This window comes from Porites lutea, chromosome 6 (genome assembly GCF_958299795.1).
Source record: "Porites lutea chromosome 6, jaPorLute2.1, whole genome shotgun sequence".
Classification (NCBI taxonomy): domain Eukaryota; kingdom Metazoa; phylum Cnidaria; class Anthozoa; order Scleractinia; family Poritidae; genus Porites; species Porites lutea.
The window spans coordinates 12,043,201-12,066,228 of NC_133206.1; the positions used below are offsets into that span (position 1 = coordinate 12,043,201).

At 40.6% G+C, this 23,028-nt stretch overlaps 1 protein-coding gene across 1 annotated transcript in view; it reads left to right on the plus strand.

The window, feature by feature from the left end:
• The window catches only part of LOC140941028 (dynein axonemal heavy chain 3-like), a 62,581-nt gene that overhangs the window by 33,553 nt on the left and 6,000 nt on the right, over positions 1 to 23,028 (plus strand). The window contains exons 47-78 of the mRNA XM_073389975.1: positions 182 to 339; positions 752 to 832; positions 956 to 1,076; positions 1,328 to 1,390; positions 1,992 to 2,177; positions 2,747 to 3,090; positions 3,827 to 3,922; positions 4,420 to 4,547; positions 4,990 to 5,114; positions 5,565 to 5,750; positions 6,394 to 6,561; positions 6,943 to 7,076; positions 7,678 to 7,963; positions 8,915 to 9,082; positions 9,742 to 9,959; positions 10,511 to 10,622; positions 11,132 to 11,227; positions 12,087 to 12,347; positions 12,840 to 13,145; positions 14,215 to 14,313; positions 14,995 to 15,237; positions 15,335 to 15,382; positions 15,731 to 15,811; positions 16,269 to 16,430; positions 17,436 to 17,596; positions 18,037 to 18,194; positions 18,897 to 18,993; positions 19,570 to 19,621; positions 19,961 to 20,167; positions 20,902 to 21,109; positions 21,648 to 21,754; positions 22,242 to 22,385. Coding sequence (XP_073246076.1) covers positions 182 to 339; positions 752 to 832; positions 956 to 1,076; positions 1,328 to 1,390; positions 1,992 to 2,177; positions 2,747 to 3,090; positions 3,827 to 3,922; positions 4,420 to 4,547; positions 4,990 to 5,114; positions 5,565 to 5,750; positions 6,394 to 6,561; positions 6,943 to 7,076; positions 7,678 to 7,963; positions 8,915 to 9,082; positions 9,742 to 9,959; positions 10,511 to 10,622; positions 11,132 to 11,227; positions 12,087 to 12,347; positions 12,840 to 13,145; positions 14,215 to 14,313; positions 14,995 to 15,237; positions 15,335 to 15,382; positions 15,731 to 15,811; positions 16,269 to 16,430; positions 17,436 to 17,596; positions 18,037 to 18,194; positions 18,897 to 18,993; positions 19,570 to 19,621; positions 19,961 to 20,167; positions 20,902 to 21,109; positions 21,648 to 21,754; positions 22,242 to 22,385 — 5,004 coding nt within the window. The remainder of the gene's footprint in view (positions 1 to 181; positions 340 to 751; positions 833 to 955; positions 1,077 to 1,327; positions 1,391 to 1,991; positions 2,178 to 2,746; positions 3,091 to 3,826; positions 3,923 to 4,419; positions 4,548 to 4,989; positions 5,115 to 5,564; positions 5,751 to 6,393; positions 6,562 to 6,942; positions 7,077 to 7,677; positions 7,964 to 8,914; positions 9,083 to 9,741; positions 9,960 to 10,510; positions 10,623 to 11,131; positions 11,228 to 12,086; positions 12,348 to 12,839; positions 13,146 to 14,214; positions 14,314 to 14,994; positions 15,238 to 15,334; positions 15,383 to 15,730; positions 15,812 to 16,268; positions 16,431 to 17,435; positions 17,597 to 18,036; positions 18,195 to 18,896; positions 18,994 to 19,569; positions 19,622 to 19,960; positions 20,168 to 20,901; positions 21,110 to 21,647; positions 21,755 to 22,241; positions 22,386 to 23,028) is intronic.

The following is a 23,028-nucleotide window of genomic DNA, read 5'->3' on the forward strand; positions in this document are numbered from 1 at the left end:
CGACCTGAAAAGCTCGCTCCGTTTGCATTAAAGCATTCTGTTACAAGTGAAACGCGTAAGATATAATTGCGGCAAGTTTAATAACCTACCGTCAACTGGAAATGCTGATAAACCATCGACTTGACTATAAAGCCTTAAAATGGGTATTGTTAACCTGAAGATTTCAATTTTTGTTTGACAGGTCAGCGAACTGATGATTCCGACAGATGAAACTGCGCGTCAGATGTTTTTCTTGGAAGCATTTCTAACTCACAACAAGCCATTACTGTTCATCGGTCCAACTGGAACAGGAAAGTCAGCCATCACCAACAACTACATCATTGGAATGCCGAAAGAGAAGTACGATCTTTTTGAACAATTGTAATCGATCGTATATATTAAAATAATTATTATTTTAAAGTTATCATCTCTCGTTTTATGTTGCCACACTATATTCTGGTTTAAAACCTTGCCGCATTTTTTAACCAATAAGAGTTGATACCTATGGCTTATTGCCCCAATTTCAGAACATGTATGCGACGCTTTTCTGGGGAGTCGCCTCTATTTGGTTGATTATTTTACTCGATGCGTTTTATTTCCAATGAGGTAAGTCCCCTGCCAATATCAAACGAATTAAATTGTGCAATCAGCAGACAGAGCAAATAAGGGCAATAACGACTTGATTTTTGTTCTCAGAGCTGGGATTATAAGTTGCCTGTTGATTGCTTTGGTTTGAATTAAACTGCTTTTCTTCGTATTCCTTTTCTTTAAGGTATCTTCCAATCAACATAAACTTTTCAGCTCGCACCAGTGCAGGTCAGACTCAAGACATCATCATGGCTAAGTTGGACAGGTAATCTGAACATTTCTTTTGTGCACTTGTCTTCAAATGACAACCTCACTTTTTTTGTTACTATCTTTATCGATAATTTTAAAATTTACTGATCATTCTCACGCGTAATGGCTTCTATAACAGGCGTCGCAAAGGAGTATACGGACCCCCTCCAGGCAAGAGGTGTGTTGTGTTTGTGGACGATCTCAATATGCCTTCCAAGGAAAAGTATGGTGCCCAACCTCCAATTGAATTGCTGAGACAGGTGAGACGAAAACGCTATACTCAAAACCAGATTGGAATTGTACTTGATTATATTTCCATCCACATTAGCTAAATCTCATTGTAATGTGCATTTTTATGCACTGTTTCACAGTTGCAGAACACGCGGTTCACTTTCAAAAGTTGTTTCGTGCCATTCTCTTATGGGACGATTGTTGTGAAAACTTTGTATTTACTTTAGCTGTTATTTGCGTCGATTATTTGTTGAAGTAATTTATCAAATGTTCTTTTTAGTGGATTGATCATTCTCACTGGTACGATCGGAAGGATACATCCAAGCTGGAGCTCATGGATATGGTAGGTTCAGTTTTACCGATATACAAACGTTTTCTCCCAACCAACTAGTGACGTGCGCATTCAGAACGTAGACGCTGCTCTTGTATTTCCTGTGGAGTTTGGATGGTTTACACCGTTCGCATTTGTTGAGATTGGCTGGTGTAACTACTGAGTTTGGGTTTTATGCAACTCAATCGAAGATTGTTCTTTAGATGTCCTTTGGCCATGTCACGGCTGTAGTAAGGAGTTTCTGTAAGATTTGCGTGTGGAGCTTGGTAGCTTTTGAAGTATAAAATGTGTCATTGCCTTAATGGTAACTAACTCAGAGGACTCGCATCTCTTTTGTCGCCTGCTACATACAGTGGAACCTCGATTTAACGAATGGGCAAGGGACTGGAAAAATATGTTCGCTATAACGTGGTCTCGTTATGTCGATGGTTTTTTTCCATATATTTCACTGTTACTGGGGCGGAGAATATGGTCCGTTATATCGAGGACTTCGTTATCTAGAAGTTCGTTACACCAAGGTTCTACTGCATCACAATAAATACTCTATGAATTCCCATTCGTGTCTTGGTGAAGACAGTTTATCATATTTGATTGTGATTTCTTCTGTTTCCAGTTATTCGTTTCTGCCATGGGTCCCCCCGGTGGGGGCCGTAATGATATCTCAGGCCGGTTCACACGTCATCTCAATATCATATCAATTGACTCGTTTGATGACAACACCATGACCAAGATTTTTACATCCATCGTGGACTGGCATTTTGCCAAAGGATTCGATGCGTCCTTCGGAAGACTGGGAAAGGTGAGCTTGTAAACAAAAATGGGTGATCGTAAGATTAACACGCCTTTGTAGGCTTGATATCGTCGCTGTCGATAAAATAGCTTCGTAGGTAGCCTGCGAGCAAGCTCTCTATTTAGGGCTCGCTTTGCTCGCCATAACTGAAGACGAGCTTTCTCACAGGTTAATTCGGAGGTGAAACCAAAAATGTAGTTGTTACTGCACGACAAATTTAAATTGACAGTGTGTCCCGGATGATATCTCGTTTTGTCATTGGTATGGGTGTATTCGAGTGTGACGTCATTTTACCTTACAATGACCAGAGGTCGGGCAAAATGTGCGAACTATGACGCTATAGTAAACCGGTTTTACAATAAAGCCGCTCCCTTTTAGGAAGTGAGAGAGGTGTGAACGAGAAATGATGGTTAAATTGAGGAATTTGTAAGAAAGTTCCTTACATCTTGGGATAATCCAGACAAATGATACACTCTTCTTTGATAGCTTGAGAGGTCATTAGCGCGAATATTTTATTATCGTTATGTTACTTCAGCAGGCTTAAAGAGCACCCTTTCCACATTTTGTTCCTTTTGCAGATTCTTGTCCAAGCAACAATGCACGTGTACAAGGCTGTTGTCGAGAAATTTCTGCCAACTCCCAGCAAATCACACTACGTGTTTAACTTGCGTGACTTCGCGCGTGTCGTGTTTGGTGTTCTTCTCGTTCCTTCCACGCATCTTCAGGAGGGCGACAAGTTAATTCGCCTGTGGATTCACGAGGTTTATCGAGTGTTTTACGACAGGCTCATTGACAACAACGATCGAGTGATGTTCTTTGAAATGATGAAAGAAACGACAAAACAACAGTTTAAGAAAGACATGGATAGCTTACTGGACCATATTGTACCAACAGGACAGAAACTCAAGGACGATCACATCAGGTCAGAAAAATTGAAATAGACTGCATGCAAGATAAGAAAGACCACAGTATTTTGTACCAGCCTTCATTTTTTCATCAATTCTCTGTCTTGATCAGAGTGAAAAGAATTCTCTGTTTAGCTTTCAAATGAGATTCGGCCGGAGATTAAGGGCAAGAAAAACCGGTTCTTCACTCCTTTTTGATGACCAGTAAGGTATATTGGTTTATAACAACTACTTGAAACACAGTACTAAACCGTGAGAGATGAATTGTCGTGTTGATATGCGCAATAAAGAAATAAACTAAATTAAAAAACAACTACGGTTGGGGAGGGAGAGGTGCCCTATGAATTTTAGAATGGCTGTATGCCGCTAAAACGTCAAGACGTTAATCTATACTTGACAATATTCAGCTGCGTTTTGCAACCTTAGTCTACACCAGCTCGTGGCCAGCGAGACGCAGCCCCAGACAATGTTGCTGAGATACCTCACAAGACTTAGTTACTTTTTTATTGTTATTGCAGTTATTACGGATATTATTTTTTGCTTCATAATAAACGACGATCCAATTTGTAAGATAGGAAAAAACTTTTTACACACAGGCTGTCGATTCCATCGCGCAATCTTTATCAAGTAATAGATTTGGGCCCAAATTTATATCACCATGACCGGATAAAGTAACTTTAATTTCGCTAAGATTTTTTGCTTCATTTTGCCACTGCCTCCTTGACAACTTTGGTTGTTTGTTATATTTTTCAGGAGTTTGTTTTTTGGTGATTACATGAATCCCGATAGTCCTGAGAGAATCTATGATGAAGTCACGGATTTATCTCAACTGACTTTACAGATGGAAGGGTGGGTTTCATATCTACTACATAGCGCTCAAAAGCTGTCATGTCACTGTTAAGAGTATAGCGATTGTTCAGTGAAATTATTAAGTGGGTTCTAATATTAGCTACTCCTTTATAACTTTACTTAATACTTTTGACGCTACAAGCCGCTAACCGTCTTACCCGGGCCCCTGAAATAAAAACGTAAAAAGAACTGTTGAAATGATTTCTTTTGCATGTTAGAACGTCAGACACTACATTTCAAATCACCTTATACAGGAAAGCAGTACTTTGAAGTTTCCACGCGAATAATTGCATTTTAAGATTTAAAAAACCCCTCAGAATTTCCTGTTGTGGCCCATCTATCCGTCTTTTCAGTAGTTAAGTGGGAACGGTACATAGGAATTGAAAATGTAAGTTACGATAAAGCTTTGGCGATTGTCTTTGCTCGGTCACGGGAGTCTATCCCTGACTCGATGGGTTCGGCTCTTGCTGCAATTATGAACAAATTGTGTTTTTCAGGTATTTGGATGAGTTTAACCAGATGAGTAAGACGCCCATGTCGCTTGTGATGTTTAAGTTTGCCATTGAACACATCTCACGAGTCGCTCGAGTGTTGAAACAGGACAATGGACACGCCCTTCTTGTTGGTGAGTACAGCTCGTATTAATCTCTCCAATTGTTTCTCAAACTAGTCTCCTTTCCTTTAGATCCGTCCTGCATCACCCCTTTCCATTTCTTTTCCTTCACGTTTCTCCACAAAGCTGGGGTTCGTTGGCTAGAGCCCCATCCAAGCCACGTGAAAGTCTAGCCGTTTGCAGGGCAAAGGAAGTACCTTCATTTCTCAGTTATTTTAAGACCCTGAGTATTAGTCCAGCCTCGGGAATCGAACCCACGACCTTTGCGCTGCAGCCAAGAGCTCTACCGACTGAGCTAATCCTGCCTTGGCCAAGTACTTAGATAAGTTTTAGAAGAAAGTAAATTGCGCAAAATCCACCACCCACCGGGTTTTGGGGCCGCTCAGTCAAGTCGTTAGTCTATTCCTTTCTAATGCGTGTTATTCATAAAAAGTGGACTTTATTTTGTGCTCAGGTATCGGAGGAAGTGGTCGACAGAGCGCCACGCGCTTGGCCACTTTTATGGCGGACTACGATCTGTTCCAGATTGAAATTACACGAAATTACACCAAGAATGAGTGGAGAGAAGACGTCAAGAAGGTAGCTGTCACTGAAATTCTTGCTATTTAGTCACAGCAAATGTGCGTAAATAATTTGTGATCTTCTGCCTAAGTTCTTTGATGTTATTATACAGAACGAACAAAAGCCCTAAGATTGTTGCAAGAGATTTCAGAGACTTGTTGAAAACACCAGAAATATGTTTAAATAACGTAATTTAGGGTTTGAGAGTATAGACAGAGGTGAAAGTAGTGTTAGTTGCAGAAAGTTGCTACAATGAGTAGACATTATTTTGAACATAAAACTCTACAACAGTACTATTCACACTAGAACCTCTGTAGAGAAAATGTCGCTACAGAGGTTGTAATTTCCATGTGTTTCTATTTCCCTTTTAAGATAGGCTCTATATCAATTTAATTGAAGATTTTACTTACTAAAGTAGGTGGTGAAATCGCTCTCGTGAGTGAAAGGGTTGATAAAATTATTTTACAGATGTTGATCAAAGCAGGTGTGGACGGCAAGGCGACTGTGTTTCTGTTTAGCGACAATCAAATTAAAGAAGAGTCGTTTGTGGAAGACATCAACATGATCCTTAACACTGGTGATGTACCCAACATATTTCCTGCTGATGAGAAAGCTGATGTCATTGAAAAGATGCAAACTGTGGCCAGAGTTGAGGTGAGAGAAAAAAATCACTCCGGTGTGCTTGATTGAACAACTCCGCTTTCTCGACTTACACTTTGTAGAAAATTCCATACCCAAATTGGCTCACAAAGACGCCGAATTCTTCGGCGTTTTTCATGCTTACTACAGTCAAGGAAAGCGAGGGGATGTTGCGAAATGTGCAGGGAAAACCTTGGCTCGTGGAAAAGTCAGGGCGTCTTATTTTCCGGTTGCCACAAGGTTTCGTGGTTAAAGCACAAATTTACATCCCTGAAAAACATTTTTAGCTCTCTAAATTTGATCCTTTTAATCTTGGACAAAAAAATATTGTTCCCACGAAAACCGCGCTAAGATCGAAAATGATTATCAGGGAAAATCGTTTCAAAAGCCCCGATAATTAAAAAAAAAAAAAACGTTTTAGCTAAAGACTTTTGATTTTCCTCAGTAAAAACTTCAGTTCATTCAGAGTATTCTAATGCGCGCGCTTTACCAAGCCTGTTTGTTACGTAATTCTCCAAATTTTAACACTTGCAATTTCTTATTCACTGTCAAGTGCAGCGAGCGTGTATTAACTTTGATTACTTCTGAGCTTGTTGTTTTGTGTCCTGTGGTATTTGTCCTACCGAACTGAGTAACTTTGTCGTCTCTTTGTTTTCAGGGCCGTAAAATTGAGTCTACACCGCTAGCTATGTACAACTTCTTCATCGAGCGAGTCCGAGCTAATCTACACGTGGTGTTAGCAATGAGTCCCATTGGTGATGCCTTCAGAAGCCGAATGAGAATGTTCCCTTCTCTCATCAACTGCTGCACTATTGACTGGTTTCAGGTAAAGCTGCATTTTATAGTAACCTTGTAAGTTTGCCCCCACTTCCATCTATCTTCCTTACGTGAAGTTGACTCCCGCTTTGGTCAACTCAGCACGAGCATTTGTAGCACACTTCGAAACATTTGCTTCTCTTTCCAGTCAGTTTTTTTTCTATGGAGGAGCCTTTTGTTTTACCATGTAGGCAATTTTTAACTGTAATAAGGTCGGATTTCACTGATAGTGAGTTTGTTGTTGGTGATTTGACTATCGTTTAGAATATGCGTGTAAGTTGACGATTTTCCAGGTAAATATTTCCGATCCAAACGCGAGTTGTTAGGACCGGCGAATCGCTAACGGGCGCAATGACCTCTAACTATACGTATAAATATCTGATGTTGTTAGGCTTGGCCTGAGGACGCTTTAGAGATGGTGGCGAATAAATTTCTGGAGGAAGTTGACATGGCGCATGAAGTGCGGAAAAAATGTGTGTTCATGTGCAAGTATTTCCATGAGAGCGTCAGAGAGCTGTCGGACAGGTGAGTCACATGGCTACCCCGACTATTTGTTTTGTCCATGAATGTCAATAACCCCCATCTCCAGTTGACACGTGTTTTTGACTGTTAAAAGTGTTAGTTGAGGAAATCATTTTATGGATATCCTCTTGATTTCGTCTTTCCAGGAAATTTTCTGTTAAAGGATAGTAATGCAATTTCGTTTATGTGGTCGCATCGTAGGATTTCGCCCATAGTTAGAGCCGATTTACATGTCTCCAGAAGTTAGAAGTCCAGAAACATACTTTCAGTCCGTTAATGATTATAACCACACGCCTCGAAGAACCTTTACTATATGTATTTAGTGGCTGGATAAGGATAATCGCTCAATGTAACGAATTGAACTAAGTTGACTCTAACGGTAAAAGATGTTTCCCTTTTTCACCTCTTAAAGTAGCCAGCAGCTAATAACAATACTTAATCAGACTTGATGGTTATGAGAGAGCAGGAAATGATCACCGAGAAAAAGTGTCTCGATTGTTAAAGAAACTCTCCACATAAATACCACATAAAAGAACTTGGCTAATATCCAGCCATTTTAACCTCATTCTTGGGCCATAACGCATATGTACCTTTGTTCATACAGCTTCTATCAGTCCCTGAGGCGCCGTAATTATGTAACGCCCACTTCGTACCTAGAACTTATCATGACCTTCAAAAAGCTTCTGGACATCAAACGCCAAGAGATTATGACTCTTAAGCAACGTTACGTCACTGGTCTGGAGAAACTGGACTTTGCTTCATCACAGGTGTCCGTCATGCAACAGGAGCTTAGTGACCTTCAACCGGAACTGATCAAAACTTCCGCCGAGACGGAAAAGTTGATGGTCAAAATTGAACAAGATACGGTTGAAGTAGAGGCTAAAAAGGAGGTAAGAGCTTGGTAGATTCGTCCGATGTTTTTGGTGCAAATTTAGAGTCAGTGTCTACTGAGTTAGTTCAATTTTTCCTTTTATGTCTGATAACTCTGTAGTAATTTCATTCTTTGTTTTTTCCCTTTTTACTTACAATCAGTATGAATTGTAGTATTTGCATTTAGTAGAATTTATTTTATCGTTAGCACTACCCGCTTCAGCTCTCGCTATACGCGAGTACTGTAAGTTTTTCATCAATGTATTATTGAAGTTATGAATAAATTAAATTTAAAATGAATTGAAATGAAACAAAACCTTTCAACTTTAAGTGGTTCAAAAAAAATATTTGCGATCAAGTGTTACTAAAACGGAGAACGAGGATCGGGGAACGGAAAAATGAAAAATGGGAACAATACAGAATTGGAAATGAAGTTACTTATAGGGCTTGGGTTCAACTTAGGTTTTGTGTCTTTTTTTTTCATTTCCCGATCCCAGTGCTTGTTCCCCGCTCCCCTTTCCCCATTTTAGTAACATCCGGTCGTGAAGAGGAAAAGTGTTCGAAGTTTAAAAGAAAAATTAAGATGCGAAGTCAGGGTAAGAGATGTGCACTCTATTTTCGTTAGAACTTTGGTTCGGTATCAATTGAGAGTCAAAGAACCGAAAGTAAAGTTACTATGTGACCAATGAAAAGGAACGCAAATAGTCAGTGAACCAACAAAAATGTGAAGTGGACTTCAGCGCGGGAAAGCGCGTGTAAGGACGAGATAATTGTTTCGGTTCCTTAGTGGTTATTGGTTGAGCAAGTGACGCGAGTTTTTTAGCCAGTCCCCAGGCACGCACGAACCAAACCAAACACAAAATTTCTTCCGACACTGTAAACCTTTTTGAGCTATTACATCCCAACCATGGATGAGCCTCAAATGCAGGGAAATACAAAACTTCTTCATCATTATCCTTGTGCGTTTGCAGGTGGTAGCAGCAGATGAAGCAGTAGCCAGTGAAGCTGCAGCTGTAGCTAAGGGCATTAAGGATGAGTGTGAAAGCGATCTGGCTGAAGCTATGCCGGCCCTGGAGGCAGCCATGCAGGCGCTGAACACCCTCAAACCCAGTGATATCAGTATGGTCAAGACCATGAAGGTATGTTATAGACACTACCGTGCATGAGCAAATGCGTGATAACTGATTTCTTAGATTATAATAAAACAGTAAAATATTTCACCAGTATGACTGACGAGTAGATGCAAATTGGGCTCCCCTTAAATGGGTAACTTTTAATAAGTTTCAGAAGACCAAAAAAATTGGAAAGTCTTGACGGCAGTACCCTAGACTTGGGAGTTCCGTGTAGATCAGATTTTCTATATGCGATGCCGGTCCGCAGCGTCGGAAAACGATTATTTTTCTTTCATAAATGGTGTGATAACTGGATGACGAAACGCAGGTGGCAAAAGGGACAATGAACTACTTTCCACTTCTACAATACGATTCAACCGAAATATTTCGGCTAGATTTATATTACGTTCTATTCAAATTCTTTGGAACTACTTTTTAGTGGTAAAGAAAGTGACAGGAAACATTTAAGCCAATGACATACTAATGTAGCAATGTACATGCAGCCGACTCTCTTAGACAGTGTTGGAACTGGCACTAAGTGTCTGTCCGTCGGTTAAAAGCGAACTGACTGCCGCCATCCTCAGTCTGGAGATTCTGCATCATTCTGAAAGAAGGTTCTGATAGAATGTTTATCCAGCGTTCAGTTCAGTGTGGGTGTTGATGACATGTGCTATTTCTCTCTATAGAATCCCCCTGCAGCTGTGAAGCTGGTCATGGAAGCTGTTTGTATTATGAAAGGAATAAAACCCGAGAGAAAACCCGATCCCTCGGGTTCGGGACGCATGGTGGAGGACTTCTGGGGACCATCACAGAAGATGCTTGGAGACTTGAAATTCTTGGAGTCCTTGAAAGTTTACGACAAGGATAACATTCCAGCCGCCATTATTAAAAAGATCAGAGAGAAGTGAGTTGTGAAAATGCGCTGTTACCCCTCCCGCACGAGAAATAGGAGAAAGGGCAGACTTCCCGTAGCTTATGCCATTCACTGACGTAATTTTACACGTCAAATTTGTTTCTCTGATGTCGCATTTCAGCCTGTGAGGTAAAACTGAAAAAGACGTAGATATATAGTTGTTTGGTCGCACGGGTACTGAATTCACTAAATAAATGATATCTACCAAAGTCCAAAAGGAAATAAACAATTCCTGCACCACGGCAAAGTAACTAAACGACCATATCGCATAACGCCAGCAAATAAATGTTATTCAGTTGTAGGAACGTCAGTGTTTATGCATGCGTTGTTAACCGTTGAACGCGGTGAAACTTCTAAATTCTTGTCCTGTTATTATGTGTAGAGATGTAAACAATGTTTGACAACTCTATATACACCGAAGTCCCTACGAACACTGCAATAACTTGCTGCGTATCACTTCCCGGCCCATCCCATCTTAAATGAGATTTAATTAGAAGCTATGGTCATATCCGAGTGTTGAAGTGCGTTTCGTCTTTCCTTAGGTATGTGACGAACCCGGATTTTGATCCCAACAACATTCGTTCAGTGTCTTCCGCCTGCGAAGGTCTGTGTAGATGGGTTCGTGCGATGGAGGTTTACGAGAGAGTTGCTAAAGTAAGTTTTAGCCTTGGCAAAATATTTTGTCGTACTCCCTAAATATTACCGTTACAGCTTATACTTGAACGATCCTATTTGAGTTCTTATTTATTTTTGCTCTGTGATCCTCCATTCTTGATTGGGCACCAAGGGTGGTACGGTGGTGAGAGAAGTCGGGTCCCACCAATGTAGTCCCCGTTCGAGACCCGTCGACGCCATATGTGGGTTGAGTTTGTTCTTGGTTCTCCCCTTTGCTCTGTGAGGTTTTTTTCCGGGTACTCCAGTGTTCCCCTCTCCCCAAAAACCAACACTTCCAAATTCCAATTCGATCTGGAACGCACGGACACGTTTAAACGAGCTATTAAGAGCTCCTCTGTGCTCCGTATGCAAACAAATTACAATTGTACAAGGACAGTATAGTCGCGGAGCAGCATCGCTGAAACCTGTTAATTTGACCCGTGTTTCTTTTTTCAGAAATATATTGTATTGTTTGCAATGTAATCTAACATCATTATTATCATTTGAAGGTTGTTGCTCCCAAGAAAGAGAAACTTGCTCAAGCAGAAGCCGAGCTCTCGGTACAAATGGAGAAGTTAAATGCCAAACGAGCTCAGCTCAAAGAGGTTTGTTGTTGCTGTACTATTATTGCCTGTTTGATCGAATCTGTTTTGATCAACCATGTTGATCCAACATCACCGTGTTGGTCCAACATCATCCATAATGCTTGGCCCATCATTGTTGGATGGTGTTGGATCCGTTTGATTGGCTCAATGGTTCTATCTCAAGCAATTTCCAAAACCGTTTAACAAGGGGTCAGACGGATGGAACAGTGTTGGATGAAGTTGAATTCGTTCAAACAGGGCCTTGCTGTTGTTGGTGCGTTTAGAATTTGTTGGACTTACTTCAAAGCGTAATACTGCCGTAACGTTATGAAAAAATGTTATAATGTTTTATCTAAATTACACTAGTAGTACCATATGATGTGTACGAAGACCAATGTAGAGATTGTGCGCATTGATAAATAGCTGAAAGGATCAAGTCTGGAATGAAGTAGAATCCAATCAGGGATTTCACATAAACACTTTAACGGCCCTGACTTTTGAAAAGAGTCAGCCAGTGACTGTGAGATCAAACATGGACTGAAGCGGTAGCATCCTCACTAGTGGACAGTGAGGAAAGCTGGCGTCCGTTATTTATTTTATCACTTCAATCGGTACTGCTTTGGCCAAATGTATTCTTTACATAGCCTCCGTTGATTTATTGAGCTTTTGATGATTTTTTGATTGGTTGTAATCTCGAGCCTCTAATGTTCTATTTCCATCTGTACATTAGTACAGTACGTTCAGGAGTATATTTATTTTTATTTGTTGTTGTTGTTTGGTGTACTGAAATTAGCGGTATTTATCGTTACTGTATTTCGGTTGTCAGCAATAAGAGATTAAAAACTGTTGGTTAATTTGACTGTTCTCCTTTCGCTGCTAGGTTGTCGACAAACTTCAAGCTCTGAACGATGAATTTGACGCCATGACCAACAAAAAGAAAGAACTGGAACACAACATCATGATCTGTGAACAAAAGCTTGATCGAGCGGAAAAGCTGATCGGAGGACTGGGTGGTGAGAAAGATCGCTGGACGGAAGCTGCTCGTGTACTGGGAGAAAAATATGACAGGATCACTGGTGACGTACTTTTGTCCTCAGGCGTTGTGGCTTATTTGGGTCCTTTCACTGTGGACTTCAGGAATGTAAGTTCACATTTGACCTTACTGATCATCCTACACATGCTCGTATTGTCTCTTCCCTGCTATTCATTTTTTTTAAAATTAAAACTGAGCCCTTAAACTGAGGGAACTTCTTTAGTGACTAAACCGCTTAATTCAAGCCAGAAATGACACCCGTCACATGCGGACGACGCAACAAAGAAATCAGAACTGGAAATATATAGCGGTAGCCGGCACAAAGCGAGAGCAAACGCATAGCGCTTTACAGTTGTGTTTGGTTGGCTGGCTTTAACGTAGATCAGTCACGGTTCGGTAGAAAATAAACTTTGCAATTCATACATTCGTGCTTGCTGCATGCATTCATATATTTCTTGTCATTTAGCTATCATGGTAGTAAGAGTGAATCCCGATTTTTATACTGCTCCCGTGAAAAGGGTGATCGTTGAAACCAACGAATTGACTTTCGTCCTTCAATCACTACTAATTTGTGTTGTTTTTTCCTCTTTTGTCATATAGGACTGTATATCAGGCTGGGTAGAACAGTGTAATATAAAGAAAATTCCCTGCTCCGAATCATTCTCCCTGAACGCTACTCTCGGGAGCCCAGTTAAAATCCGCGCCTGGAACATTGCTGGTCTCCCCGTGGATTCATTCTCAGTCGACAACGGGATTATTGTGGATAACGCGCGGCGATGGCCGCTGATGATTGATCCTCAAGGTCAAGCCAACAAGTGGATTAAGAACATGGAAAAAGAAAACAAACTTTCAGTTATCAAATTATCTGACTCCAACTACATCCGCACCCTGGAGAACAGTATCACGGTACGAGGAGAGGTTTTCTTTCTCTCCCTCTTTTTTGTTTTTGTTTTTTTTTTTTCACTTTGCTTTTTCATGGCGCTTTTTATTTGTCAGAACTGACCGACCAGACCCTTCTTGTCGTAATGAGAATTTCACTATTAATAAAAACTATCCAGCCAGATCAGTCAAATTCTAAATAGTGTGCAGAGAAGGAGATAGTTTTTCAGCAAAAACCCTTGAAAAAAGCCGATTTCATTTGCTAACTGACTGGTCCGGCAATGGTCCGGCAATGGTCCGGCCAGCCAGTTCTGACAAATGGAGAGCGTCCTCAGTTGTACGAAGTGGAAGTAGGGACTGTGAAAGGTTTGAATCCTGGAGTCATTTCATAAGTGAGTTGAGTATGATCGTGCGGGTGAACGTAGTCCTGAATACTGTTGTTGTTGACAGTAACTCACGTTTAGACAACCTGTGTTGCAGTCATCTTCAGAGTCAAAGTGAGTTGTAGGTATCAAACTCTGCTTATTGATGTGATTGGTCAATTAAGTCGCGATAGTATTGGTCGTCTGTCAGTTAAGCCGCTGTCAACAACAGTTCTATTCAGGACTACGTTGACCTCGACGATCATACCCAACCTACTTGTGAAAGTAGGGACTGTTATTCGGTGTTTTAACAGTCGGAAGGCTCAGTTATATTGACCAGAAAAGCCACCTTAAAAACGAGGGTTCCCAACAGGGTTCCTTAATCCCGTCATTCCGACCCAAATTTTCGCTCAATCCCGTAATCCCAATGGTTTTTTAGGGATCCCCGGTCCCGCATCCCGTGCTTATGCTTTCAATCCTGAATCCCGGACTTCAAAGAAGGCAAAACCCGCATCACGAAAAATCTATTGGGGACCCTTAAAACAAAGTTGGAAATCCCGATGAATATCTTTGGCGTCCCGCATTCCGTACATGCTATCAATCCCGAATCAACCACCAGTTTGCTTTAAAATCCCGAGTCCCGGCCTTCAAATAAGGCAAATCCTGTATCCCAAAAAATCTATTGGGGACTCTTCAAAAACGTCTCTTGATAGTTGCGTTCTTTGTGATTACAGTTTGGTACGCCTGTTCTGATGGAAAATGTTGGAGAGGAACTGGATCCAATTCTTGAGCCGCTTCTCTTGAAGCAAACCTTCAAACAAGGTGGCGTGGAGGTGCGTAGACTTTTCTTCTTAGTTCAGAAATTGTTCTAAACGCTGTCTCTCCCGAAACAGATGTATGAACTCTCTGCTGACAATTTTGCTAACCTCTTGATGAACTTAACACCCCGTACGTGCTACGCCGAATGCGAACGAAGCTCTGACTGTGTGGGCCCCAGCTCCCCGAGTGCGTCTTTCCCGACACATTCTTTGGCAGTGGAATTAAAAATAAGGGTGCGTTGTGGGAAATCCTGATTTTTCGGATTTCCCATTTGAACACAAAATCCCAAAACGGACTTCGTGTTCGGATCTCTTTAATGGAAATCCACGTCGCAGACGAATATTCTGCTTGGCAAAATCCCTTTTTGGATTCTGCTTTTTTGAGGAAAATCCGGATTTAGATTTTAAAATGGCACTTAAACAAAATGCACCATTAAATTGGTCTTTTTACATCTATCGGAAAGTTGTTGAACCTCAGCAAACTCTAGCCGGCACCAAGCGACTTTTTTTTGATATTCCAGTTCCTCTTGAGTAGCTGACGTTAACCCAGTTATTAAACACAACAACTCTAACTTTGACGATTCTTAGATTCTTAGTCTCTGGTGATCAAAGGATATCAAATCCGCGATTTGATACTTCTTTTAGCTTCATGACAGGTTCCTGTTCTTATTTATTTTGTGGTTCTGTCTTCCGTAGTATCTCAAACTCGGAGAGAACAGCATCGAATATTCACGTGACTTCCGGTTTTATATCACCACGCGCCTGCGTAATCCTCACTACTTGCCTGAGATCTCAGTGAAGGTGACCCTAGTGAATTTTATGATCACCCCCCTGGGGCTGGAGGATCAACTGCTTGGGATTGTGGCTGCTAAAGAGAAACCTGAACTGGAGGAAAAGAAGAACCAACTTATTCTGGAAAGTGCGGCCAATAAAAAACAGGTTGGTTTTAGAAACGGCTAATTTTTGTCTCGACGTTGCTTCCTGTTGTATATATTTTTACGTAGTTCTGAGTTATTGATTTTTTATTTGCTTTCAGCTCAAAGAAATTGAAGACAAGATTCTAGAGGTGTTGTCATCTTCCGAGGTAACTTCCTACAGTTTAGTTCCTGACTAAATTTTCTTTAAATGGGATAGAGATGAAAGGGTATCGACGGTAAACTGAATAAGAACTCAACTGCGATTTCAGTCGTGCTTAATATGTGCCAACGAAAGTCGATAGCACTCTACTGAAGGCATACATGAGTGCTAAGGTTATCTTAAAGAACTTTGAAGTTCAAAGAGAGAGAAAGAGAAAAAATCCTGTGGTTTGAAATGCTTGTAGTAGTGAAATGTTTCCTTGACTCATCCTGTTTGGTGATTGACTGTCTCATCTTTTTCCGTGTTTTGCTGTATTGTGCAACGTTTTCAATCTTTTTAATTCATTTCCAAATAGGGAAACATTTTAGAGGATGAAACTGCAATCAAGATCCTCTCATCTTCAAAGGTTTTGTCGGAAGAAATTTCCGCTAAACAGGTAATTTAAAAGTTGTACATAATTCTTTCAAAACCTGAGGGGGAAAAGCACTTCCGAGTTCTGCGCGAGCTGTGACTGTGACGTCATTCCTTCTATGCTCGCGAAGTTCTAATTTTAACATTGTGATGTCATAACTGTCAAACGTTTCGCGATACTGCGGAGCGATTCAAGGGATTTTCAAAGAAAAACTTCTGTAATTCTCATTATTGTTTGTCAAACTTGACCGCGAAGCTGCCGATAAGTACTTGTTTTTAATACCACCATGAAGTATTTGCCGCGTTGCCTGACTTTGTCTCTGTTTTGTTTTCTTTTTCCACTGGTGTTTTTATCGCTTTTGTGGCTTCACGTGCATTTTCGCCGCATGTTAAATACTCGATCATTCATTTAAAACCCCTTATAATCGTGGTTAATGACTGACACGAAAGTGACGTTAGTTCAAATATATTTTTTTTTTCAGGAAATCGCTACAGCAACAGAGAAGGAAATTGACGAGACTCGAAATGGATACAAACCAGTAGCAACACACTCTTCCATCTTGTTCTTTTGCATCTCAGACCTCGCCAATATTGAACCCATGTACCAATACTCGCTCACATGGTTTATAAACCTATACCTTCAGGTAAAACATATTATGCAGTCACAGGCCAATATTGAACTCGTGTACCAATACTCAGTCACATGGTTTATAAACCTATACCCTTAGGTAAAACATATTATTTAGTTATTGGCCAATATTAAACTCGTCTACCAATAATCACTAACATGGTTAATCACTACGTTACTCAAATTCAGCTCCTTTGGCTCTAAGAATGGTAAACTCAAGTGCCATTAAAAATTCTGACTTGATCTCAAATAAATGCGAACTTGAGCTAAAAAACTAAACAACGAAGAGAGAGCGAAAAAAATCTGGAAAAGTACAACGAGGACGTAACGGGCACTTATTGACTAAAAGCTAAAAATTCACGTTAAATTACGTGCGTGGACAAAAACATACTAGGGGAAAGTGGTTGACATAAAATACCGTAAAATTCCGAAAATAAGCCCCGGGGCTTATATTTTTCAAAGGCCCTTTTTGAGGGGTTTATTTTTGGAGGGGCTTATATTCGGAGGGGCTTATCTATGGAGGGAAATTTGCGTTTCAAAATCAATTGGGCTAGCCTTATAGCTGGAAGGAAATTTACCGTTTTTGCTTTGTTTTCCTTAGAATTTGAGGGCAATTTCCAAGTACAAACGCCCGGGGAGCTTATATTTGGAGGGGCGATTTAATGGAGGGTTTTTTGCGTTACGAGTTTGGGGGGCTTATATTTGGAGGGGCTTATACATGGAGGGGCTTATTTTCGGAGTTTTACGGTATCAACTTAACAGTTAAAACAACGTTCAAAGATTCAAAACTTGGGCTCATCCTCGGTGTAAGAACCTGATGAACTCCCGGGTTACGTGAAACAAAGACGTAAACACAATAGAACCTAGAAAAACAAAAGGAGGCAAAGAAAAAAGTTCGCGGGTTATTACAACGAGGTAAACCCAAAAGTTGAAAATGTCAATTCAAAGAGTTCAAAACCATGTGCAATGCTCCTTCTAAACATCATTCGTATCTTACTGCATTTGTTTTTGTTTATTGTAGTCGATCAGTAACAGCCGACCGTCTTCAGACCTGGAAGAAAGGATAGAAAGTCTGAATGATCATTTCACCCACAGTATCTACTCCAACGTGTGCCGCTCGCTGTTTGAGAAAGACAAGCTGCTCTTCTCCATAACTCTCACCATTGGAATCATGAAGGGAAAGTAAGAGTCTAGAAAAATTAATAATAATAATGGGTAGAGTGAACCAAATACACGAGCGCGAGTGAAAATTCACCCTCGAGGAAGATGAGACCAGAAGAGAATACTGTCCAACGCCATGAACCATTCGACCACTGCCTTCCATTAACTCTTGAAATCACTTGTTCCGGAATACGTGCGTCGGCTGCAACGCGCTCAGCTTTTGGTTGGTTTACTTTGCTTTCAAGGAAAAGTGAGCGAATTGGGAGCTCAGAATATAGTTGTCGTTTTTTAGCATTTTCCATGATTGGTTAGTCAGTTTAGATAACGTTCGTTATTATGATGTTTGACAAGTCGCGATCATTGTTAAATTTCGCAGTTTTTAAACTATTCATTTACCCTTTAACGTACAAACTTTAATTGACTGCCATGTTCATTAAAATGGAAATTTCTTTGATTCCCAGGGGTAAAGTAGATGATCAAGTTTGGAGGTTCCTTTTAACTGGTGGAGTAGCTCTCGATAATCCGTTTCCGAATCCTTGTTCGGAGTGGCTGACCGAAAAATCCTGGTCGGAGATCGTGAGAGCGTCTGACTTACCCAACTTAAAAGGACTAAAGGACAGTAAGTGAAGTCTTATATCCAATTCTGTGGAAAAGATAACTTTTTTTGGATTGTTCTTACGATTTTCTGTTGTTATGGCCTGTAGATGTCCATACCAAAAGCACGTATGTTAGCGATGTGTCCGCAATAAAAAAAAAACAACAGAGTCATTGTACAAACGACCCTTAAAATTTTCCAAAAGTTATTTTGTCGTAGCGGGGAGTTGAAGAAAAAATAAAAATAAATAAATTTCCGTCATTTACACTCGGCAGTATTTATAGCACTAATGCTAGTAGGGACGAACAAATTCCGAAGCAAATAATTGAAATCAAACATAATGGGGTTAAGAATCCCAACTGCCGGAGGCAAACCAGCTGGCTATTTACAAGCATGGCCGAGGATTTGAACTCGGGACTATCGAGAAGAAATCCACCTAGCGGTCAGGGCGGGACTTGAACTCGAGGCCTCCGAATTGCAAGTCCAGCGCACTGTTCCAGGCCTTTTGCTCTGCTTTCCATTCCCCGCCAGGGCCCCGCTGTATAAACGCACAGAAAAGGCTAAAATCAGAGATTCTAGATTTGAATCCGAAAGAAGATCATATCTTTCTAATTTGTCGTGTAGCACTCGACATTGATTTTTGTTGTTGTGGTGGTTTCCCTTATAACAGAAGGAATAATTTCGAATAAGCAAGTGAATGTTTTCATACTATTTTCTTGTTATCAGGTTTCCCAGATCCAGGTTGGAAAGCCTTTTATGACTCAGCTACACCTCATGTAGAGAAGATGCCAGATCCTTGGGACGCTGTGTCGGGTCTCGATCGGTAAGTAAACAGGCTATAAAAACTTATCTTTTCTTTTCTTTGGCTTAAAGTAATCATTTATGATATCAGAGGATCCAAAACAGAAATGTTCCACAGCAAGGATCTCTCAATAACTCTTTGTCTGATTCTTAAAAGTAAGACGGTGTTTCCCCCCCGCATAGCCTTTAATTTAGTGCCAGGTAGTCTCTTCCGCAGGAGAAACATTTCGTGCCAAAATAAAAACATTCTTGTTCGTGATGCTTTGAACGGTCGCATTTCAGGGTTTCTATTCCTGGCACGATCGCAACACCAAAATTTAAGACATTGCATACTGAGTTAGCCATTTGTCTCAAAAGGGAGAGACAGAAAAAGAAAAGTTTTCGTTGTTTGCTTCATAAATTTCGCACAGTCTCTAAAGAATTACAGCTTGTTTAAAGCCTGTCTGACCTGCTTAAGGGCCTAAGTCACTTTCAAGTAAGTCTATTAGGGATGTTTCTTTACGCTTCCCTGGCAGAGCTTGCTTGAATTCACACTACACCACATCACTTCACGACGCTCAAGTCATCGTTTCGTTTTTAATTTTTTTCATTTTTGCAGGCTGGTGGTTCTTCGATGCCTCAGACCTGATAAGGTCGTACCTGCCGTTCAGGTTATTTATCAGTTTATTTATTTACTCAATTTAATTACACAGATAATCAAAATAATGCATATAAAAACAAATGAAGAAAATCTAATATATAAAAGTGATATCTGCTAAAGATCTAATTCGCTTTACCCTCATACATGCTCTGATATTTGACCATTTTAAAGCAATTTCTCTTTGAAGGTTTCTGAAAATGTTTCATTGTTTTTTTGTTTTTTTGTTTTCATCTTATTGGTGGTGGTACGAGTTAAATGACAATATATTTATTTGTGAAGTCTACCGGACATTATTGTACTGCACTATACATTTTTATAAGTTAATAATCACTTGACCAATAATTTACAGGATTTCATCGTGGAAAACATGGGTCGCTCGTACATTGAACCGCCGACATTCAATTTACAGTTGAGTTATAATGATTCCCACTGCTGTGCACCGCTGATATTCGTGTTATCACCTGGAGCTGATCCCATGGCTGGTCTGCTCAAGTTTGCTAGTGACAAAGGCTTTGGTGGAAACAGAATTCAGACTATTTCACTCGGCCAAGGACAGGTGAGTTGCACTGTTGTATTTAAAAAACGCACTTTATTTGAGTGTCAATGTATTTAGTAAGAGAGTGCTAATCGAGGGCACTGTTTTTACGTCTTCGGAATTCTAGCCGTTTGCAGGGCCGAGGAAGAACTTTTAAATCTCAGTTATTTTAAGACCCTCACTATTGAGCTTTGCAGTCAGGCGCTCTACCGTGTGAGCTAATCCTGCCGCGGTTTTCAGTAGAGTGTCGTGAATGCAGACTCAGTCATATCTTTGACTAATCACATCAAACGCAAACAATCCAGTTAGCCAATCAGAATTCACAGCAAATGCAAGGAGCCGGTGCCAAGCGCGGGAAAAACCTCCGAGCAAGTTACAGCTGGTAGAGTTTTGTTTTCTGATTGGTTGAGAAACAGAGGCGAGCTTATTTTAACCAATAACAATATTCAAAACCATAGACACGAAATAACTTTAGACACACTAAGAGCTGTATCACTGCTGAAACGAGTTTCGTTTGTCTTGGAATTTAACAAAGGAGTCGAAAGTCCAATTGTTGCCACTCCTCTGTAGCAATGGAACTTGGTCTGACGAGTTTGCTAACACACCAGAAGAGGAACTTGATTATCCACAAAGCGCCTAATGGCACATGTCTGACACACACTTGAGCGGCGTGGGGCAGGGGGCGTAGGGAAGAGCTTTGTTTTTATTGAAAAGCGCTTAAGACATTTGTTTGATTTTTCTCTTTTGTCTCCCAGGGCCCCATAGCGACACGCATGATAGAACAAGCTTTAAAGAAAGGAACATGGGTTGTACTTCAGAACTGTCATTTAGCAACCAGCTGGATGTCAAAACTAGAGAAAATCTGCGAAGATGTACTTGTTCCGGATAACACGCACAAGGAGTTTAGATTATGGCTGACCAGTTATCCTTCACCGGACTTTCCTGTGTCCATCCTGCAAAACGGTAAGAGAATGGTTTAAAGTTGATCATGTCGCAGGCATGAGAGAACACATGAGTCGCCGTGCGTCCATGTCGGGCTGGGCGCCCTGTATTCATATGTGACGCGCGTCCCGCATACTGTTAGGATTAAGAATGTTCGCTTTTGTTTTCACCAAATCACACGGTGCAAAAGGCCATAAAGTACGTGGTTTCTGCAGCGTAAAGAAACCATTGGAGTATTTTACTGTATTTAAACTTACAATTTTAATTTAATTATCTTTATTGGCGTGTATAATTTTACATTACTTTTATGTCGCAGATCATACTGACGCATACAAGTATAGCAGTTTTTTTTCCTTTTTAATACTAATTATTGTTACTAAAAAAGCGTTATTTAAAGAAACACCAGTAAAATATGTGTGTACGACTGCTCCGAAATTGTTCAATAGCAGGTTAAATTTACCACGAAGGTCGATGTGTATAAAGAAATATATTCATCTTTCAGGAAAGCCATGGTTTACCACGCACGAAGTTTTTTAAATTTACTGTTGATACTTTTTAGGAGTAAAGATGACCAACGAGCCTCCAAAAGGTCTTCGTTCAAACTTGTTACGCTCATACCTCAATGATCCAATTTCAGACAAGGAATTCTTCACTGCTTGTAATAAGGTCAGCAGTCAAGGTCTTGTTAAATTCTTGTAGACTGAAAATTTTCAAGAGTAGAAAGTGAGTGAATGCTTTGAAGAAAAACAAATGTACGAGCCGAGCGGGGGACTGGGAAAGGGGGAAGGGCGCCACCCTACCCCTCCCCAGACTTAAGCTCGGTTCGCCTCGCTCGCCGAGATTTTTGGCTCTCGCCGATTTTTTTTGCCGCCTATTTCCCTCACCGCGGAGCCTGGTCCAGGCTAAAAGACCTAAAACCTAAACTGAATACAGAAAATCTAAAGGGGGTAAAGATTGGTGAGAAATGTGAACAGATGGCACTTTAAAGAGCGGGAAAAATAACCGCCCTGCTTTTTTCAATTCGTTGTTGGTTTGGTCTGTTAAACACGAATTTCTCGCCTGTTCCAGCTATTAATGTATACATCTCTTTATGATGCTCTTTGCTCATAAAATTTGCTTTTCTTTTTCTCACTCCTCTCTTATTCCATTTTAGCCGGCGCCTTGGGAGAAACTGTTGTTTGGACTCTGTTTCTTCCACGCCTTGGTTCAGGAAAGAAGAAAGTTTGGTCCCTTAGGGTGGAATATTCCTTACGAGTTTAACGAATCGGATCTAAGGATCAGTATGAGGCAATTGCAGGTATTTTGAGTCGTTTTCAGTGTAAATATTTTTCAGTTTGTACCTTTTCTAAAATGTCACAGACAAAGCCACAAAGGTGGCAAAGAAAATTAAGATATAAACTGTCCGCATAACGATTCCAAGCCATTTCGACCTGGAATCACCAACAAAGGTGTTTTTGTCTTAAAACTGTGGGTAGATCTGAAGCTGTGATCTTTAACTACCGCACATTTCCTCCCAAAGCCATTTATTCCCATTTTTCTTTAAAATTTCCATTTTACTTATTTTACCTTTTTACCTTGACGTTTAAGTAAAGCAACCGAAAAAAAAGGTATTAAGGAGAAGGTTGTTCAGTAGCAGATCCAGACCTTCAGATAAGAAGGGCCCGGTCATCCGTCCCCTCCCCTGGATCCGCCAGTGTTGTTAGCTGTGATGGTTATAACTGAGCACTAAACCACAAGTTTATCTAGTGGTTTGTCTCGAGGGGAGCTTGCCCTGGTTGTTCAAAAGCTGGATAGCGCTATCCACCAGATAAATCACTATCCAGTGGATATGTATTTGGGAAGCCAATTGTGCTATTCAGTGGATAGAGATTTATCCGGTGGATAGCATTGTCCACCTTTTGAACAACCGGGGCCTGAATTTTTCTGAGTGAATATTAATA